Source organism: Oncorhynchus mykiss, chromosome 30 (assembly GCF_013265735.2).
Source record: "Oncorhynchus mykiss isolate Arlee chromosome 30, USDA_OmykA_1.1, whole genome shotgun sequence".
Lineage (NCBI taxonomy): Eukaryota > Metazoa > Chordata > Actinopteri > Salmoniformes > Salmonidae > Oncorhynchus > Oncorhynchus mykiss.
The window spans coordinates 36,291,573-36,309,067 of NC_050570.1; the positions used below are offsets into that span (position 1 = coordinate 36,291,573).

At 44.7% G+C, this 17,495-nt stretch overlaps 1 protein-coding gene across 1 annotated transcript in view; it reads right to left on the reverse strand.

Annotated features, from left to right (window-relative positions):
• The window catches only part of zc3h3 (zinc finger CCCH-type containing 3), an 83,645-nt gene that overhangs the window by 6,727 nt on the left and 59,423 nt on the right, over positions 1–17,495 (reverse strand). The window contains exons 6-11 of the mRNA XM_021599624.2: positions 10,864–10,945; positions 10,618–10,773; positions 10,429–10,498; positions 8,034–8,165; positions 2,018–2,187; positions 1,548–1,738 (exon numbers count right to left, since the gene is read on the reverse strand). Of these exons, the coding sequence (XP_021455299.2) occupies positions 1,548–1,738; positions 2,018–2,187; positions 8,034–8,165; positions 10,429–10,498; positions 10,618–10,773; positions 10,864–10,945 (801 nt within the window). The remainder of the gene's footprint in view (positions 1–1,547; positions 1,739–2,017; positions 2,188–8,033; positions 8,166–10,428; positions 10,499–10,617; positions 10,774–10,863; positions 10,946–17,495) is intronic.

Sequence of the window (17,495 nt, forward strand, 5' to 3'; positions counted from 1 at the left end):
ACCGTTACTGAAAGATAATATGAGAAGGAGGGCAATAGAAAGAGAATTGAAGTGGTAAGTTAATTTGTGGTCTGTTTCTTCACGACTGGACAGTGAGAGTAAATGTGTGTGTTGGTGTGTGATTGAGGGTTCCTCTATGTCAGGGAGGGGCAGAGGCAGGTGGACATAGAAGAGAGAGTAGGCGACGGGGGGAGGCCGACAGGGTGACGGGGGAGGGAGGCCCTCTTCTAATCCTCTATCTGTCAGTCTGTCAACAGAGAGCCCAGCTGTGCCTCCCTCTTGCCTCAAACCTAAATATTATTACCTCTCTCCCACTAAGCACTATTACACTTCCAGCTAAGTATTATCATACTCAAATATTACCTTCTACTGCAACCAGTATCAACCTCCTAAAAGTACTTAAGTACCCCAATATCAGGGCGTTCCCAAACCGTATTTCCTCATCCACTAATATTTACCCCATGGCAATGGTGCCCTCAGGGGTCCATGCTTAGTCCCCTCCCGTACTCCCTGTTTGCGCACGACTCCAACATCATTATTAAGTTTGCTGACGACACAACGGTGGTAGGCCTGATCACCGACGAAGATGGTGTGGTGCCATGACAACAACCTTTCCCTCAACGTTAGCAAGACAAAGCAACTGATCCCGAACTACAGGAAATGGAGGGCCGCCCCCATGCATATTGATGGGGCTGTGGTGGAGCGGGTTGAGCGCTTCAAGTTCCTCAGTGTCCACATTACTAAAGAAGTAACATGCTCCACACACACCAAAAGTCGTGAAGAAGGCACGACGACGCCTCTTACCGCTCAAGGGGCTAAAAAGATTTGGCATGGGCCTTCAGATCCTCAAAAAGTTATACGGCAGCACCATTGAGAGCATCTTGACTGGCTGCATCACTGCTTGGTATGGCAACTACTTGGCATCCGACCGCAAGGTGCTACAGAGGGTAATGCGTATGGCCTAGTACATCACTGGGACTGAGCTCCCTGCCATCCAGGACCTCTATACCATGTGGTATCAGAGGAAGTCACTAAACATTTTCATTTCTCTGCTACTGCATGGCAAGTGGTACCGATGCACCAAGTCTGAAACCCAACAGGACCCTAAACAGCTCTACCCCCCGAGCCATAAGACTACTAAACAGTTAACCAAATAGCTAACCGGACTATCTGCATTGACTATTTTGCACTAAATATTTGGACTCATCACACACACTGCTGCTACTGCTGCTTATCATCTAAGTAAACATTTCACTGTTAGTCTACACCTGTTGTTTATGAAGCATGTGACAAATAATTTGAATGGATCTTGATTAGATTATTTAAAAAAAAAAATCCATTCACCATCTTTCCTCGATTAGCAGTGGGACATCTGAGCTATGTTTTAAAAACATGGGGCAGTTGGAAGAATCACAGTGCTCACAATGATTACCACAATTTTCCAATGCACTGTTTGATGAGCCCACCCCTCCAGGTCATAGGAGTCAACATGGCGACCATAGAGGCAGAACTAGACTAACTTTCCTGGTCACTGTATGACCTCTCACCTGTGACCTCTGCCCCGTCGGCAGGGGGCGTGTCCGGGGCGTCTGTGTCTTCGGGGGAGCTAGAGAGGGAGATGAACGACGGGAGCTTGGTCTTGTGAGGACCCGAGGAAGAAGACGAGGGTGCCCCTGGATCTGCCTGAGCAGAACCCTCTGCCGTCTGGTTATCAGGTAGGACCACTGACAGGCTAGGCCTGAAGAGAGGAGAGGGGGAAGTGGAAAAGGAGGAGATTAGAAAACATTGTTGACATCGAAATGTAATATAATCTGTGCACATCTGGCAATATAAATGAATGTCCGTTTTTACAGTGTTGTTTTATGGTTGTTGCCTATGCATTTTCCAAAATGTCTGTTTTCAATTTGTAATGTAATCTATTTGCTATATGTAATCTATTTGCTATATAAATTATAAATTGTATCTAATTCATTTCACTTTGTCATGTAATTATTCTGACTGAGGGCCTGTTCTTGACCTCTTGGTGCGGGCCTTCTTGGCCGGGGCAGCGGAGGGGCCTGTGGTGGGGTTGGGGTTAGGAGCGGTGCGTTTGGCCCTCTGACGGTGCTGGAGCTTACACTGGGCCCCTCGAGGACAGGAGCCGCTACTGGAGAAGTCTGGACACACCAGGGTGTGCTTCTTCTTACACTGGAGGAGAGGACAGACCAATACCACTTATTATATGAAACACACAGGAGGTTAACATAACCCGAGAAGACAGTTTGAGACTGCTCTGTTAGTTACTACACAGAGTGTAAAAAACACGTTGTTTACTTCCTAATATTGAGTTAAACCCCCTTTTGCCCTCAGAAAAACCTCAATTCCTTGGGGCATGGACTCTACAAGGTGTTAAAAGCGTTCCACAGGGATGCTGGCCCATGTTGACTCCAATACTTCCCACAGTTGTGTGAAGTTGGCTGGATGTCTTTTGGGTGGTGGACCATTCTTGAAACCCAGCAGCGTTGCAGTTCTTGACACACTCAAACCGGTGTGCCTGGTACCTACCACCATACCCGTTCAAAGGCACTTAAATCTTTTGTCTTGCCCATTGACCCTCTGAATTGCACAGATGTGCAATCCTTCTCTGACCGTCTCCTCCCCTTCATCTACACCGATTGAAGTGGATTTAACAGGTGACATCAATAAGCTTTCACCTGGATTCACCTGGTCAGTCTGTCATGTTCCTTATGTTTTGAACGTGGTCATCTTAAGAGCACTGCGTGTGCCTGAGTGAGTATACAGATGAAGGTCTGGTGAGAGTGTATGTGACAGTGAGAGTGTATGTGACAGTGAGAGTGTGTGTGACAGTGTAATATGGGCGTAAATTGGTAACTTCATTCTGAGGGAGATTCGATCCCTCCCACCTGTCAGAAAAGCTAATTATACTCACTATGGGGTGCGAGCCGTGTTTGTGTGCATCTGGTGTGTGGGGGGCAGCCTGGAGCAGGTTGGTCCAGAAATAGAGCGAGGGTGGGGGTAAGGGATGTGCGTGTGTGTTAGGGGTGGGGGTCTGCAGATTGAGTTTCCAGGAACAGTTTGGACTCTAGTTCACCCCATGGTCCCCTCAGCCATGAACCAGTCTGGGTACCCCTCTCCTCTCCCCGAAGAGGCCCCTCTCTCTCCGCTATACCCCCAACCCCTCACTATAGCCAGTACCACTAACTCCCAAACTCAGACCCCCTGCCGTTCCTGCACCCTAGGGGTCAGATTAGTGTAGGTCTTAGACTTATCTCGCTTTTCTGAGGCGGCAAACCAAAACACTCAAAGTCACACCGTAATGCTATATGTTTTAATGCCCTAACGTAAACATCGTCCGGACTACAGGAAAAGGAGCACAGAGCACGTCCCCATTCTCATCGACGGGGCTGTAGTGGAGCAGGTTGAGAGCTTCAAATTCCTTGGTGTCCACATCAACAACAAACTAGATTGGTCCAAACACACCAAGACAGTCGTGAAGAGGGCACGACAAAGCCTATTCCCCCTCAGGAAACTAAAAAGATTTGGCATGGGTCCTCAGATCCTCAAAAGGTTCTACAGCTGCAACATCGAGAGCATGTTGCATCACTGCCTGGTACGGCAATTGCTCGGCCTCCGACCGCAAGGTACTTCAGAGGGTAGTGCATACGGCCCAGTACATCACTGGGGCAAAGCTGCCTGCCATCCAGGACCTCTACACCAGGCAGTGTCAGAGGAAGGCCCTAAAAATTGTCAAAGACCCCAGCCACAGACTGTTGTCTCTACTATCGCATGGAAAGCGGTACCGGAGTGCCAAGTCTAGGACAAAAAGGCTTCTCAACAGTTTTTACCCCCAAGCCATAAGACTCCTGAACACCTGGACTATTTGCATTGTGTGCCCCCCCAACCCCTCTTTTACGCTGCTGCTACTCTCTGTTTATCTTATATGCATAGTCACTTTAACTGTACATTCATGTACATACCTCAATTGGCCCGACCAACCAGTGCTCCCGCACATTGGCTAACCGGGCTATCTGCATTGTGTCCCACCACCCGCCAACCCTTCTTTTTGCGCTTCTGCTACTCTCTGTTCGTCATATATGCATAGTCACTTTAACGATACCTACATGTACATACTACCTCAATAAGCCTGACTAAAAGGTGTCTGTATATAGCCTTGCTACTCTTTTTTTCAAATGTCTTTCTACTGTTGTTATTTCTTTACTTACCTACAAACACACCTTTTTTTTGGCACCATTGGTTAGAGCCTGTAAGTAAGCATTTCACTAAGGTTTACACCTGTTGTTTTCGGCGCACGTGACAAATAAACTTTGATTTATTCGCCAAATTTAGCAAAGCCTGTCTGTCTCTATTATGGTATCAGTCTGTTATAATTCAAGAGTCTGAGAGCAGAGGTGCAGATTGAAGACGCTTTACATTGTTTTTAACCAATCCAACCAAGATGTGCCCAGGGGTTAGAGTGGTCGTTTCTAGACCAGGGAATGGGACCATACAAAGACTTCCAACCGTATTTACAGTCCTTCTCCAACAGTCACGACTTCCGCCGAAGTCGGTCCCTCTCCTTGTCCGGGCGGTGTTCGGCGGTCGGCGTCACCGGCCTTCTAGCCATCACTGATCCATTTTTCATTTTCCATTGGTCTTGTCTTCCTTCACACCCGGTTCTAATCCCATCAATTACATGTTGTGTATTTAACCCTCTGTTTCCCCTCATGTCCTTGTCGGAGATTGTTTGATTGTATGTGATGTGCTATTTAGTGTTGGTGTGCGACGGGTTTTTTGTACCCACTTTTGTTATTTTGTACATTTAGATTTTTGGAGTTTTGTCAGCATTTATTAAACGACTCCGTTCATGCCAAGTTTGTTCTCCTGCGCCTGACTTCCCTGCCACCAGCACGCACCCCTTACACCAGCGTAAGGAGAGGGAAAACGCCAAATCTACTAAGACTCAACTGCCAGCAGTCGAATACATTCTCATTTTCATAAAACACGGGAAAGAGGGAAAGAGAGCGAGAGCCAAGAAACGGAAGATAAAAAAAAGTGAAAGAGGACAGAACATCTTCATTCCACACCAAGTTAATCATTTTCCACTTGATTTAAGAAATGCTGGGACGTCTCAGGTCTATTAGAAGAGCTCTCTATCCACTGCGTTCCAAACCAGGACGAGTCAGCACATTTACCATTACAGGGATGGAGGGAGGGGTAGAAGACAGGGGCAAAGAGGGAGGGAGATAGAGGAGAGGGAAACGGAAGGGGGGGGGGTGGATCGGGGTTCAAAGGAGAGGAATGGAAGTTGAAAGAGTGGTGGAGATGGAGAAACAAGAGAAAGGTGGGCGATCAAGGGAATGAGAGAAGGCGAAAGGGACCAAGAGGGTCCAAATTGGATAAAACGAGAGAGACAGGCGCTACAGAGTAGAAAAAGAGGAGAAGGTAGTGACGGGGGACAGATAGAAAAGAGAGAGGGAGGGAGGGATAGTGAGCACGAGACAAAGCGAGAGATGGAACGAGAAAAGAGGATGGAGATGGAAGCGGGGTTAACCCCTGAGCTGCTGGAGTGTCTGCCTGCCTGCCCCATAGTGCCATCCTCAGCACTTCCTCCATCTGTAATTACTGCCTGCTATCCCTCCCACAGCCACCAGCTAGCAAGCCCAAACGCGAGCACACACACACACACACACACACACACACACCAGACCTAAGCACTTCAGCTAATAGAATAAATATGAATGCCCTTTGGTTTTATATATCCTCATTTCTCTGTGCTATATATAAATGAGGCCTGACAGTGTGAAAAAGCATGTGCTACACAGACACTCATAAACAACAACTGAGAGGATTATAGGAGGGAGGGGATAGATGAACAGATATAGGATTGGTAGGGACAGAGACAGGCGGAAAGAGAGGACAGGAGGGGTACTAGCGGTGAATGTGGAAACAGAGTGTGTATGGGAAGTCTACATTTTTTTGGGGTGTCTGTGTGGCCGTGCACTGTTACCCTCTGGTCCTCAATGTGTCACTCAGACACTAGAGTTATGTCACTATTGACAAGCCCTCACTCTCAACAGCTGTCCCCTCCATACCCAGCGCTGTTTTGGAGGACAGTTCATATGTTTGTGTGAAGATTATATCCACGAGGGTGTGTCCAGTGGTGTAGCGGTGCCTGGAGAAGTGGGTATACACTCATTTTGCCAAACCTTTCCCAAACGGTCCACGAAGGAAAGGTGCCCTTTGTGAAAAATGATTTGAGAAACAGCGACATACACTCTCTGAATGACTTAAAATGACACATCCCATTTTGGTCTTTCAAAGTCAGGCCAAACCAAGCTGCACTGTGCAAGTAGTCTAATAGTAGGCCTACTATTGAAACATATAAATGAGGCTGTCAACTGAGTCAGAAATTCACAGGTTTGTTTTTTCTGTTCAGGTTTTCGCTCTCAAAGTCACACTTTTAAAAAAAATAGAAAACAACCAAATTGGATATTCTAAGTACACAACAATGCTTAAACCACACAAGGATGTTTGAGTGTAGTTACCCTTTAATATATGTGTTTGGTTAGTGGTGTTTCTGTAGCACATGAGATGGAGTTTTCCATCTCGGTCCATGAAATCGCTCGCATGTGCGGTGTGTATTTTAGAACTGTGTTTTCCTGCAAATTGCATTTTGGAACATTCTAGGCCAACTGCCGTGTGCACATTTCTGTGCTGAAAATGTGAAAAGATAAGATCGTTTATGGTGTAAACCTACCACGACACTACTTTGATACGCATTCTGGGGATTAATATATGCGTTTATACAACGGATGGGTCTAATCCTGAATGTTGATTGATTAAAAGCGCACTGCAGCCGGTGTCTATTCCACAAATTACCAACGATTAAATCTATGACATTAAAATGCCCTCTCACTCTGTTCAATCTGACTGCGCAATCCACTGTCTCATCAGCCCAGGCAGGCAGGGAAGTTATAAACTTGATCTCTACTATAAAAAGCATCTAGGCATTATCTCACACGTTTGGAATAACATTTTAGTTTTCTCACAGCGGAGATTTGTATAAACCACGCAGTCTGTCTCTCTGACATTTGCAACAATGTTTCAATATTCAAATTCGATCTCCAACTGTCCCATAGTAATGAACGTGTAGGGATCAGGAGAAATGTCAATTGAAAAAAGGTATTTTCAGCTTCAGTTTGAAGTTTTTGTGTTAGCTATGTTGTTGGCTAGCTCCTCTGAACAACAGTGTCATAACAAGAGAGCACATTTTCTACGCCAGGCGAAATCGTGCCTCATTAGCTCGTTGTTACGGATATATCCAAATAAATGTCACTTGAAAACAGCTTAAACAAATGCAGCTGCTATTGTTATTCTGTCTGCACTGATTGACGCGACTGTAAGTTAACCGTAGTTGGCTAGCTAGCAAGCAAGGGATAAGGAACATTTAGAACGAACGACTGGGTCGTGTCCATTTATACAGAATAAAAAGACTGAACGACTGGGTCCCGTCTCTGGCAACCGAACCAATAGAACGAACGACCAGCCGGCTTGGGTAGCCCCCCTACAGTAGATTTGTTTCGGGACTGTATCTTGTGGAAGGATGAAATAATATGAATGCATTCATCAAAATAACGTTTTTAATGAAAATATGTCAATTGTTATTTGAATATGTTGGTAACCCGTTGTGTAAAAGTAATAATGCCCCTCGAAGGGACTTCGTCTCGGGCCAAACAACACCCGTGCCAATCTATCCTCCAAACACCGGCTTCTCGGGCATCTATCACTTAAATACGCAATGCCCACCGAGTGGGTAAACGGTGTATACCCTCCACCACACCACTGGGTATATCTACCTTCTCTACCATAGGTCATCAGATCATGATAAAGAGAGAATGTCTGTGAAGGTCCCCATGCGTGTGTGTGTGAAAGAGTATCTGTGTCTGAGAGGTGTATGTGAGTGCTTGTGTACATACATGTGTGTGGGACTGACTGACTGATTGTGTGTGTGTATTCTTAAGAGTGTGTCATACCTTCTCTCCCTGAGGGCAGTATCCCCTGATGAAGTCCTGGCACAAAGCAGCCTTGCGGGACACATAGACATGGCTGTAGGGACAGCTACTGTTGTTACATATACCCTTCAGGAAGTACGAACACACAGGCATCTAGAGCGAGAGAGAGAAGTTGGTGTTACCGATCTCTGCTTGGCAATATCTCCATACAAATGTCACACCAATAAAGCATTTTCAATGGAATTGAACATTTAATTGAGAGAGGGAACGAGAGAGGCAAGACAGACAGAAAGAGAAAGAAAGTTCATTCACAGCATACTAGAGAAAACACAGTCAGATGAAGAGTTAAAGTCAACAAGCCAATCCACCATTCAAATAGGTCCCGCCTTCTACAATCTGTCACTGCCTCTGCTGTTAAATGGCCTTAATTGCAGTTGACAGAGAAAGAGAGAGAGTGTGTGTGTGTGTGCGCGTGTGACAGCCTGCATGCAGGTGTGAAATGTCCTCTTGTGTGTGAGTAAGGTACGCTGTGTGAGAGTGGTGCAGGCCAGTCTAAATATACACCATGTAGAGAGAGGTGCGAGACAGAGAGCAAGGGAAAAGGAGCTAGGAGAGGGAGAGCTATACGAAGAGGGCCGGGGTGGGGTGGGGGTGGGGGTGGGGGTGGGGGGCAATGAGAGAATCAGGGCGGCTCGTTGGGATGGGATCAGTTTTACCTAATTAACTGCTACAGAAATATTTATCCAGGCCGCAGCTTGTCCAGCTAGCTATCATGATGCGTTTATGTGCTGGCTGTGTGTACGAGTTACGGTCGCCAGGGCCTGAGGGGGTAGGAAGGGGGGACGGGCGGAGGTGGGGGGTACAGTACAGAGGGTCTAGTTTCAGGAGTTATTTCTGGGGGGGGTTACAGGATTGGGGCTCCTCGTCTATCCCCAGTCCCTACTAGTATGCGTGCGTATTGGGTTGCGAGGCTGGACAGGACACCTGTCTGTGGGTTGTTTGTCTAAAGAAAAACATCTTTCCCTGTCCAGTGTAACCACTTTCCTTTACCCTATACGGACTGGCCTCGTTAAACACCTAGTTAAACACCACTACATGACCCTATTCTGTGCTATGGGGCCAGATAAACAAATTAGACTTTTTAACTACACAATTAGTAGCTATGAAGCAGAATTACTAATCGAAGATGAACCATTGTGTTGACTGTTGGTAGTACTAAACATGTGATTATTATCTTTTAGTTTGTAGTCTTTCTCTGTTAGAGAGGGAGTCGTTTAACAGAAGTTAAAGATGCAGCCAATGATCAATACTGAGCAAATATATAAACGCAACATGTACAGTGTTGGTCCCATGTTTCATGAGCTGAGATAAAATATTTTCCATATGCACGAAAAGCTTATTTCTCTCGTATGTTGTGCACACATTTGTTTACATCCCTGTTAGTGAGCATTTCTCCATTGCCAAGATAATCCATCCACCTGACAAGTGTGGCATATCAAGAAGCTGATTAAACAGCATGATCATTACACAGGTGCACCTTGTGCTGGTGGGCAATAAAAGGCCAATCTAAAATGTGCAGTTTGTCACACAACACAATGCCACAGATGCAATTGGCATGGTACCAATTGGCACCAAATTTAAACAGTTTAGAAACAAGAGTCATACTTCTGACCTATTAGTGATTTATCCAGTTCAGGTGTGTGTGTATGTGTCTCAGACCTTTAACATATTGGGTATGTGTAACCAGCTGTATGTAGGTGTGTCTTCTAGTTAATTAAGGGGTTGTGTACTCATGCCATACTCTCTGTACCCATGCCTATTAAGGTGTACGTGTTCAGGTGTAAACCATGTTGGGACATCTGAGACCTGGGATAGGGACCACCATTTTGGTCATGATACCCCCATCGCCCGTACCACCGACTCCTTTCAACACGCACCCCCCTAACCATAGAATCAGGTCACGTCTCTGAGTGTGTACACTACCAGTGGGAGTGTGTGTGTGTGTATATCTTAATACTGCCAGTGAGAGCACAGAGACAGGAGCTGTGCCAATCGAGTGAATGAGGACTCTAGCTGTATCTCTATACACCAACCATAACTCTAAAAACCACATATTGTATGTGACATGTCTCCATATCTATCTCTGCGGGGTAAACTAATAGTCGGTCCTAACGCAATCCCTTTCCCCACCCCCTAGCATTAATCCTCCAATGTTTGCAGATCTGTACGTGTGTGAGACACCATATTCTCACCTCCTCCCTGGCTATATACCTGACGGGGCCAAACGCTAACTGACTAACTACACAGTACACTCCAACCCAGCTGGTGTGAGAGAGACATTGACGTTTCACATACTCTCACCTCAAGGATGGTATGTGTGTGTGTGTGTGTGTGTGTGTGTGTCACATAGTTTCACCTTCTCCTTGGCCACCTTATGGGAGAATGGACAGGTCCCACCTGTCTGCTTACACGTACCCCTCAGGAACCTGCAGGAACCAATGGGAAGAGTCATCAGATCACAGAGCAGCCAATCAGAGAGCCCACACAGTCTGTACAGGTGGTTTTGAGGAGATCTGTGCATGTTAGGTGTGGGTGTGTGTGTTACCTGGTACAGACAGCCACCTTATCAGGATCGTGGATGTAGGGGCAGGTGTTGCCACGGTTACACTTGCCAAAGCGGTTGTAGTACATACAGTACTGCTTCTGGGACTTCTTCTGACGAGCATGCCTGATGATGGCTAGACTCCTCTGAACCGCACGACTGGAAGACAGAACACACACAATCAAGAAAACATAGAGTTGTGCAATTATGTACAGGTAGCAGAGGGTGTGTGTGTACTAAAGTGCTTACCTAGCCACAAAACGAGTGCTGGAGGGCCGGATGAGAGTGCTAGAGGTGGTGTGGGAGACTTCCTGTGGACTGGACAACCGCACTGTTTGGGGAAAATAGAGAATGAGAAAAAAAAAGAAACCGCCTCTATAAAGACTAAACATTTTTTTTAAAAATGGGGTATTATGGCGTTATTAATACACCACTGTGACTGACATATTTTGTGTGAGTGTTTGTGTGCGGACACGCGTGCATGTCCATGTCTGTGTTTACACTGCAGTAGTGGTAGTTTTATTACATTGCATGTAGGCCGTACCTGCCAGCTAAGAGCAGAATTACTTACACAGCACATGCAAGTAATTAAACAGGTGAATTAAAGCCGTTCAAAATCAGTTTGTTCTCATAGCGTCAACGGCCTGAGCCGTGGAAGGAAATAGCACAGTCACAGGGATGAAGCATAACGCTCACAGCCAGGGGGGGAGTCGTCGGGTGAGGATCAGACAACGCACCTCGCCGTGCCCGACACAGACAGCCATTTGTAGCATAGCCGCTTGACTTTGTAGCCACTCCTCCACTACCAACAAGTAGCACCCACCTGGGTGATGCCACCGGCAGCCTCTGGCACCAGAAAGCTCACCACTCATCAGTAGCCTAGAGTAGGCTATTACAGTCTTTAAGCCTCTGCCATCACTGCAAGCTATTTCCACTGTGTGCCCAGGCAGATATGATGCAATGACCTGACAGCTATAATTTCATGTTTTAAACTGACATAGTTGTATGTCTTTGCCACGCTTTCTATATTTCAAATGACACTAAACCAAAATATAAATGCATCATGTGAAGTGTTGGTCCCATGTTCCACGAGCTGAAAGAAAAGATCCCAGAAATGTCCTAACACAAAAATTAAAAATGTCTCAAATGTTGTGCACAATTCTTTTGGCATCCCTGTCAGTGAGCATTTCTCTTTTGCCAAGATACGCCACACCTGTCAGGTGGATGGATTATCAAGAAGCTGATTAAACAGCATAATCATTGCACCGTGTGCTGGGGACAATAAAAGGCCACGCTAAAATGTGCAGTTTTGTCACACAACACAATGCCACAGATGTCTCAAGTTGAGGGAGCGTGCAATTGGCCTGCTGACTGCTTGAATGTCCACCAGAGCTGTTGCCAGAGAATTGAATGGACATTTACAGTGCCTTGCAAAAGTATTCACCCCCTTGGTGTTTCGTTTTATAACCTGTTGTTGCATTACAACCTGTAATTTAAATGGATTTTTATGAGGATTTCATGTAATGGACATACACAAAATAGTCCAAATTGGTGAAATGAAATGAAAAAAATTACCTGTTTCAAAATATAAAATAAAAAACCCACAAAAAAACGGATAAGTGGTCCGTGCATATGTATTCACCCCTTTGCTACGAAGCCCCTAAATAAGATATGGTGCAACCAATTACCTTCAGAAGTGACATAATTACTTAGATTGCACACAGGTGGAATTTATTTAAGTGTCACATGATCTCCGTATATATACACACCTGTTCTGAAAGGACCCAGAGTCTGCAACACCACTAAGCAAGGGGCACAACCAACGAGCTCTCCAAACAGGTCAGGGGCAAAGTTGTGGAGAAGTACAGATCAGGTTTGGATTATAAAAAAATAGCTGAAACTTTGAACATCCCACGGAGCACCATTAAATCCATTATTAAAAAATGGAAAGAATATGGCCAAGAGAGGGCCGCCCACCGAAACTCACGGACCAGGCAAGGATGGCATTAATCAGAGAGGCAACAAAGAGACCAAAGATAACCTTGAAGGAGCTGCAAAGCTCCACAGCAGAGATTGGAGTATCTGTCCATAGGACTACTTTAAGACGTACACACACCATACACTGAAAAAAAGCCATTGCTTAAAGAAAAGAATGAACAAACATGTTTGGTGTTCGCCAAAAGGCACGTGGGAGACTCCCCAAACATATCGAAGAAAGTACTCTGGTCAGATGACACAAAAATAAGCTTTTTGGCCATCAAGGAAAATGCTATGTCTGGCGCAAACCCAACACCTCTCATCACTCGAGAACACCATCCCCACAGTGAAGCATGGTGGTGGCAGCATCATGCTGTGGGGATGTTTTTCATTGGCAGGGACTGGGATACTTGTCAGAATTGAAGGAATGATGGATGGTGCTAAATACAAGGAAATTCTTGAGGGAAACCTGTATCAGTCTTCCAGAGATTTGAGACTGGGGCGGATTTCAGCAGGACAATGACCCTAAGCATAGTGCTAAAACAACACTTGAGTGGTTTAAGGGGAAACATTTAGATGTCTTGGAAAGGGCCATACCTCAATCCAGTTGAGAATAGGTGTTATGACTTAAAGATTGCTGTACACAAGCAGAACCCATCAAACTTGAGGGAGCTGGAGCAGTTTTGCCTTGAAGAATGGGCAAAAAACCCAGTGGCTAGATGTGCCAAGCTTATAAAGACACCCCAAGAGACATGCAGCTGTAATTGCTGCAAAAGGTGTCTCTAAAAAGTATTAACTTTGGGGGGTGAATAGTTATGCACGCTCAAGTTCAGTTTTTTTGTCTTATTTCTTGTTTGTTTCACAATTAAAAATATTTTGCATCTTCAAAGTGGGAGGCATGTTGTGTAAATCAAAAAATCCATTTTAATTCCAGGTTGTAAGGCAACAAAATAGGAGAAATGCCAAGGGGGTGAATACTTTCGCAAGCCACTGTATCTTCCATAACCTGACTTCAATGTCCTTTTAGAGAATTTGGCAGAATTCACAACCACGCCAGCCCAGGACCTCCAGATCCGGCTTCATCTTCTGCAGGATTTATGTGAGACCAACCACCCGGACAGCTGATGAACAGATGCATATCTGTATTCCCAGTCATGTGAAATCCATAGATTAGGGCCTAATGAATGTATTTCAATTGACTGATTTCCTTAAATGAACTGTAACTTTGAAATTGTTGCAATTATATTTTTGTTCAGTGTCGTATTTTCTGTGATTTTATTAAGCAGTGAGTAGGAGAATAGAAGGGAGCCTGAGTGAACCGGCAGTGTATTGTATGTATATATATATGGTTATCTGTATAATAAAGCAAAAACATATATATATATTTGTTTTAGCTTTATTATACAGATAACCATATTTTTTGCATACGCTTCTGTTCTTCATCCCCAAACCTACCACTGGTGTGCGTGGCCAAAGAGTTCTATTTTCATGTCATCTTACCATAGCTAGAACCCTCTGCAAAGGGTTCTAAGTAGAAACCTCTGAAAAGGGCTCTAGGTAGAAAACTGCAAAGGGTTCTAGGTAAAATAAAATAAAAAACTCTGCAAAGGGATCTACCTAGCACCAAAAACGGACAAGCCGACGAACACTATATGGTTCCACATAGCACCTTTTTTTTTCTAAGAGTGTACCGGAGACCTGATAGCTCTCCAAGCCTATAGTTTTTGGAGGGAGGGAGGGAGGGAAGGAAGCAGGGAACGAGATATGGGTATGGTGGAAAAGAGGGGGGAGGTAAGGTAAGGAGGCTTGATACCTAGCCAAGTCTCTAATTTTGGAATATTTCAGATGTAAAATATATCCTCTTCATCAGTGTGTGTTCCTGTGATCTTGGCACTATGATGGGAGGCCACTGGCAGATGACCAGGAAAATAAGACGTGTAATCTCAGCTAACTGGACTGGTGAGATCTGAAATTATAACCGCTGTTGTGGTGGACACTGAAGGCATTTTCAGAACATGCTGGAATTTGGTGTTGTGGAGAGTGGGTGTGTGAAAATGGCACTTCTGTGTGTGTGTGTGTTTGTGTATCAGGAGGCGAGTCACAAGCTGCAGGAACAGAAGGGAACTCTTCAAATCCAGCCACATATTTTGGCAGAGAGAGCGAGAGAGAGTAAGCGAGAGAGACTGTAAATCAAAGAAAGAGAGGGGGAGAGAAAGAAAGACCAAGTCTGTGGGTGACAGAGGGAGGAGAGAGACCCCTTACGAAAACCCACATGATTTTCACGTGATCGCGTGTGATTTTACGTGACGTTAATGCGATAACGTGTGACAACATGGTGAGCACGTGTGAAATAAATGTAACACGGGGATGAAACATTTCAACATGTGATGACATGAAACAACACGTGACAACATTTGAGCACAAGGGAAAACCCTAGGGCTGTGACGGTAATTGAATGAATAACCGTGTAATTGACAGTTACGGAATAGGCCTATATCCATATCCATCCATATCTTTATTTTCACGTAGATCATCCATACCTAATAATGTAAGTGTTTACTAATGATTATAAGCGATTGTTTTGCTAACTTAGTCTGTCAATTAAACGTTCTATATCTCCTCTTCTTTCCAATTGACCTTTGATGCGCAAGCAGCTCATTCGCAAAATGCGCTGGGATGTAGAGCACGTTTTAATTGCTTGCTAGTAAATAATTACATCCATCTTCTTTTAAAAAAAAGGTTGGATGTGTCTGACCATTCATTAATTATTCAACAGCAGTTGACAAGGTTGTTCTGGCTCTGAGGCCTATAGAGTGGGGCAAGAAAGTATTTAGTCAGCCACCAATTGTGCAAGTTCTCCCACTTAAAAAGATGAGAGAGGCCTGTCATTTTCATCATAGGTACACTTCAACTATGACAGGCAAAATGAGAGAAAAAAATCCAGAAAATCACATTGTAGGATTTTTAATGAATTTATTTGCAAATTATGGTGGAAAATAAGTATTTGGTCAATAACAAAAGTGTATCTCAATACTTTGTTATATACCCTTTTTTGGCAATGACAGAGGTCAAACGTTTTCTGTAAGTCTTCACAAGGTTTCCACACACTGTTGCTGGTATTTTGGCCCATTCCTCCATGCAGATCTCCTCTAGAGCAGTGATGTTTTGGGGCTGTTGCTGGGCAACACGGTCTTTCAACTCCCTCCAAAGATTTTCTATGGGGTTAAGATCTGGAGACTGGCTAGGCCACTCCAGGACCTTGAAATGCTTCTTACGAAGCCACTCCTTCGTTGGCCGGGCGGTGTGTTTGGGATCATTGTCATGCTGAAAGACCCAGCCACGTTTCATCTTCAATGCCCTTGCTGATGGAAGGTTTTCACTCAAAATCTCACGATACATGGCCCCATTCATTCTTTCCTTTACACGGATCAGTCGTCCTGGTCCCTTTGCAGAAAAACAGCCCCAAAGCATGATGTTTCCACCCCCATGCTTCACAGTAGGTATGGTATTCTTTGGACTCCAAACACAACGAGTTGAGTTTTTACCAAAAAGTTATATTTTGGTTTCATCTGACCATATGACATTCTCCCAATCTTCTTCTGGATCATCCAAATGCTCTCTAGCAAACTTCAGACGGGCCTGGACATGTCCTGGCTTAAGCAGGGGGACATGTCTGGCACTGCAGGATTTGAGTCCCTGGCGGCGTAGTGTGTTACTGATGGTAGGCTTTGTTACTTTGGTCCCAGCTCTCTGCAGGTCATTCACTTGCTTGTTTGTAGGTGACCAAATACTTATTTTCCACCATAATTTGCAAATAAATTCATTAAAAATCCTACAATGTGATTTTCTGGATTGTTTTTCTCATTTTGTCTGTCATAGTTGAAGTGTACCTATGATGAAAATTACAGGCCTCTCATATTTTTAAGTGGGAGAACTTGCACAATTGGTGGCTGACTAAATACTTTTTTGCCCCACTGTTTGTCAAAGAGTGTAAAAAAAAATTTACGTTGAAAACACTATGTTAAAAGCACAACGTTTTCACGTGTTGTGTCCCAAAACCACTTTTTCACATGTAAAAGATAACGTGAAGTGTTCCAAAAACATGTTTTCACATGTGAAAAGTCACATGGAAAGTGTTCAAAAAAACACGCTTTCACAGGGTTTTCCACGTGTGATATCATGTGGTTTTTCTGTAAGGGGAGAGAGAGAGAGAGAGAGAGAGCCAGAGAGCACGAGAGCGAGAAAGCGATTGAGCTAGCGAGAGATTGAGAGAGCAGCTCAGGGCTGGGTTTAATCTGCGTCGTCCAGTTCTCCCCGCAGCAGCCCCTCCTCCTGTCCCACTGACTGATGACAACTTGATTATTTCAGATGTCTAACACACCTCATACCTCCTATTTCCTCCTCCTCTACCATAGTGCTACTTCCGTGACTGCACACTATCACACCGCAAGATACACACTCACTCTGTGGTCTATAACAAGTGCATAACCTTTGCCTACAATGACTGGCACAGTGTACAGTTGAAGTCAGAAGTTTACATACACCTTAGCCAAATACATTTAAACTCAGTTTTTCACAATTCCTGACATTTAATCCTAGTAAAAAGTCCCTGGCTTAAGTCAGTTAGGATCACCACTTTATTTTAAGAATGTGAAATGTCAGAATAATTTATTTCAACTTTTATTTATTTCATCACATTCCCAGTGGGTCAGAAGTTTACATACACTCAATTAGTATTTGGTAGCATTGCCTTGAAATTGTTTCACTTGGGTCAAAAGTTTTGGGTAGCCTTCCACAAGCTTCCCACAATAAGTTGGGTGAATTTTGGCCCATTCCTCCTGACAGAGCTGGCGTAACTGAGTCAGGTTTGTAGGCCTCCTTGCTCGCACACGTTTTTTCAGTTC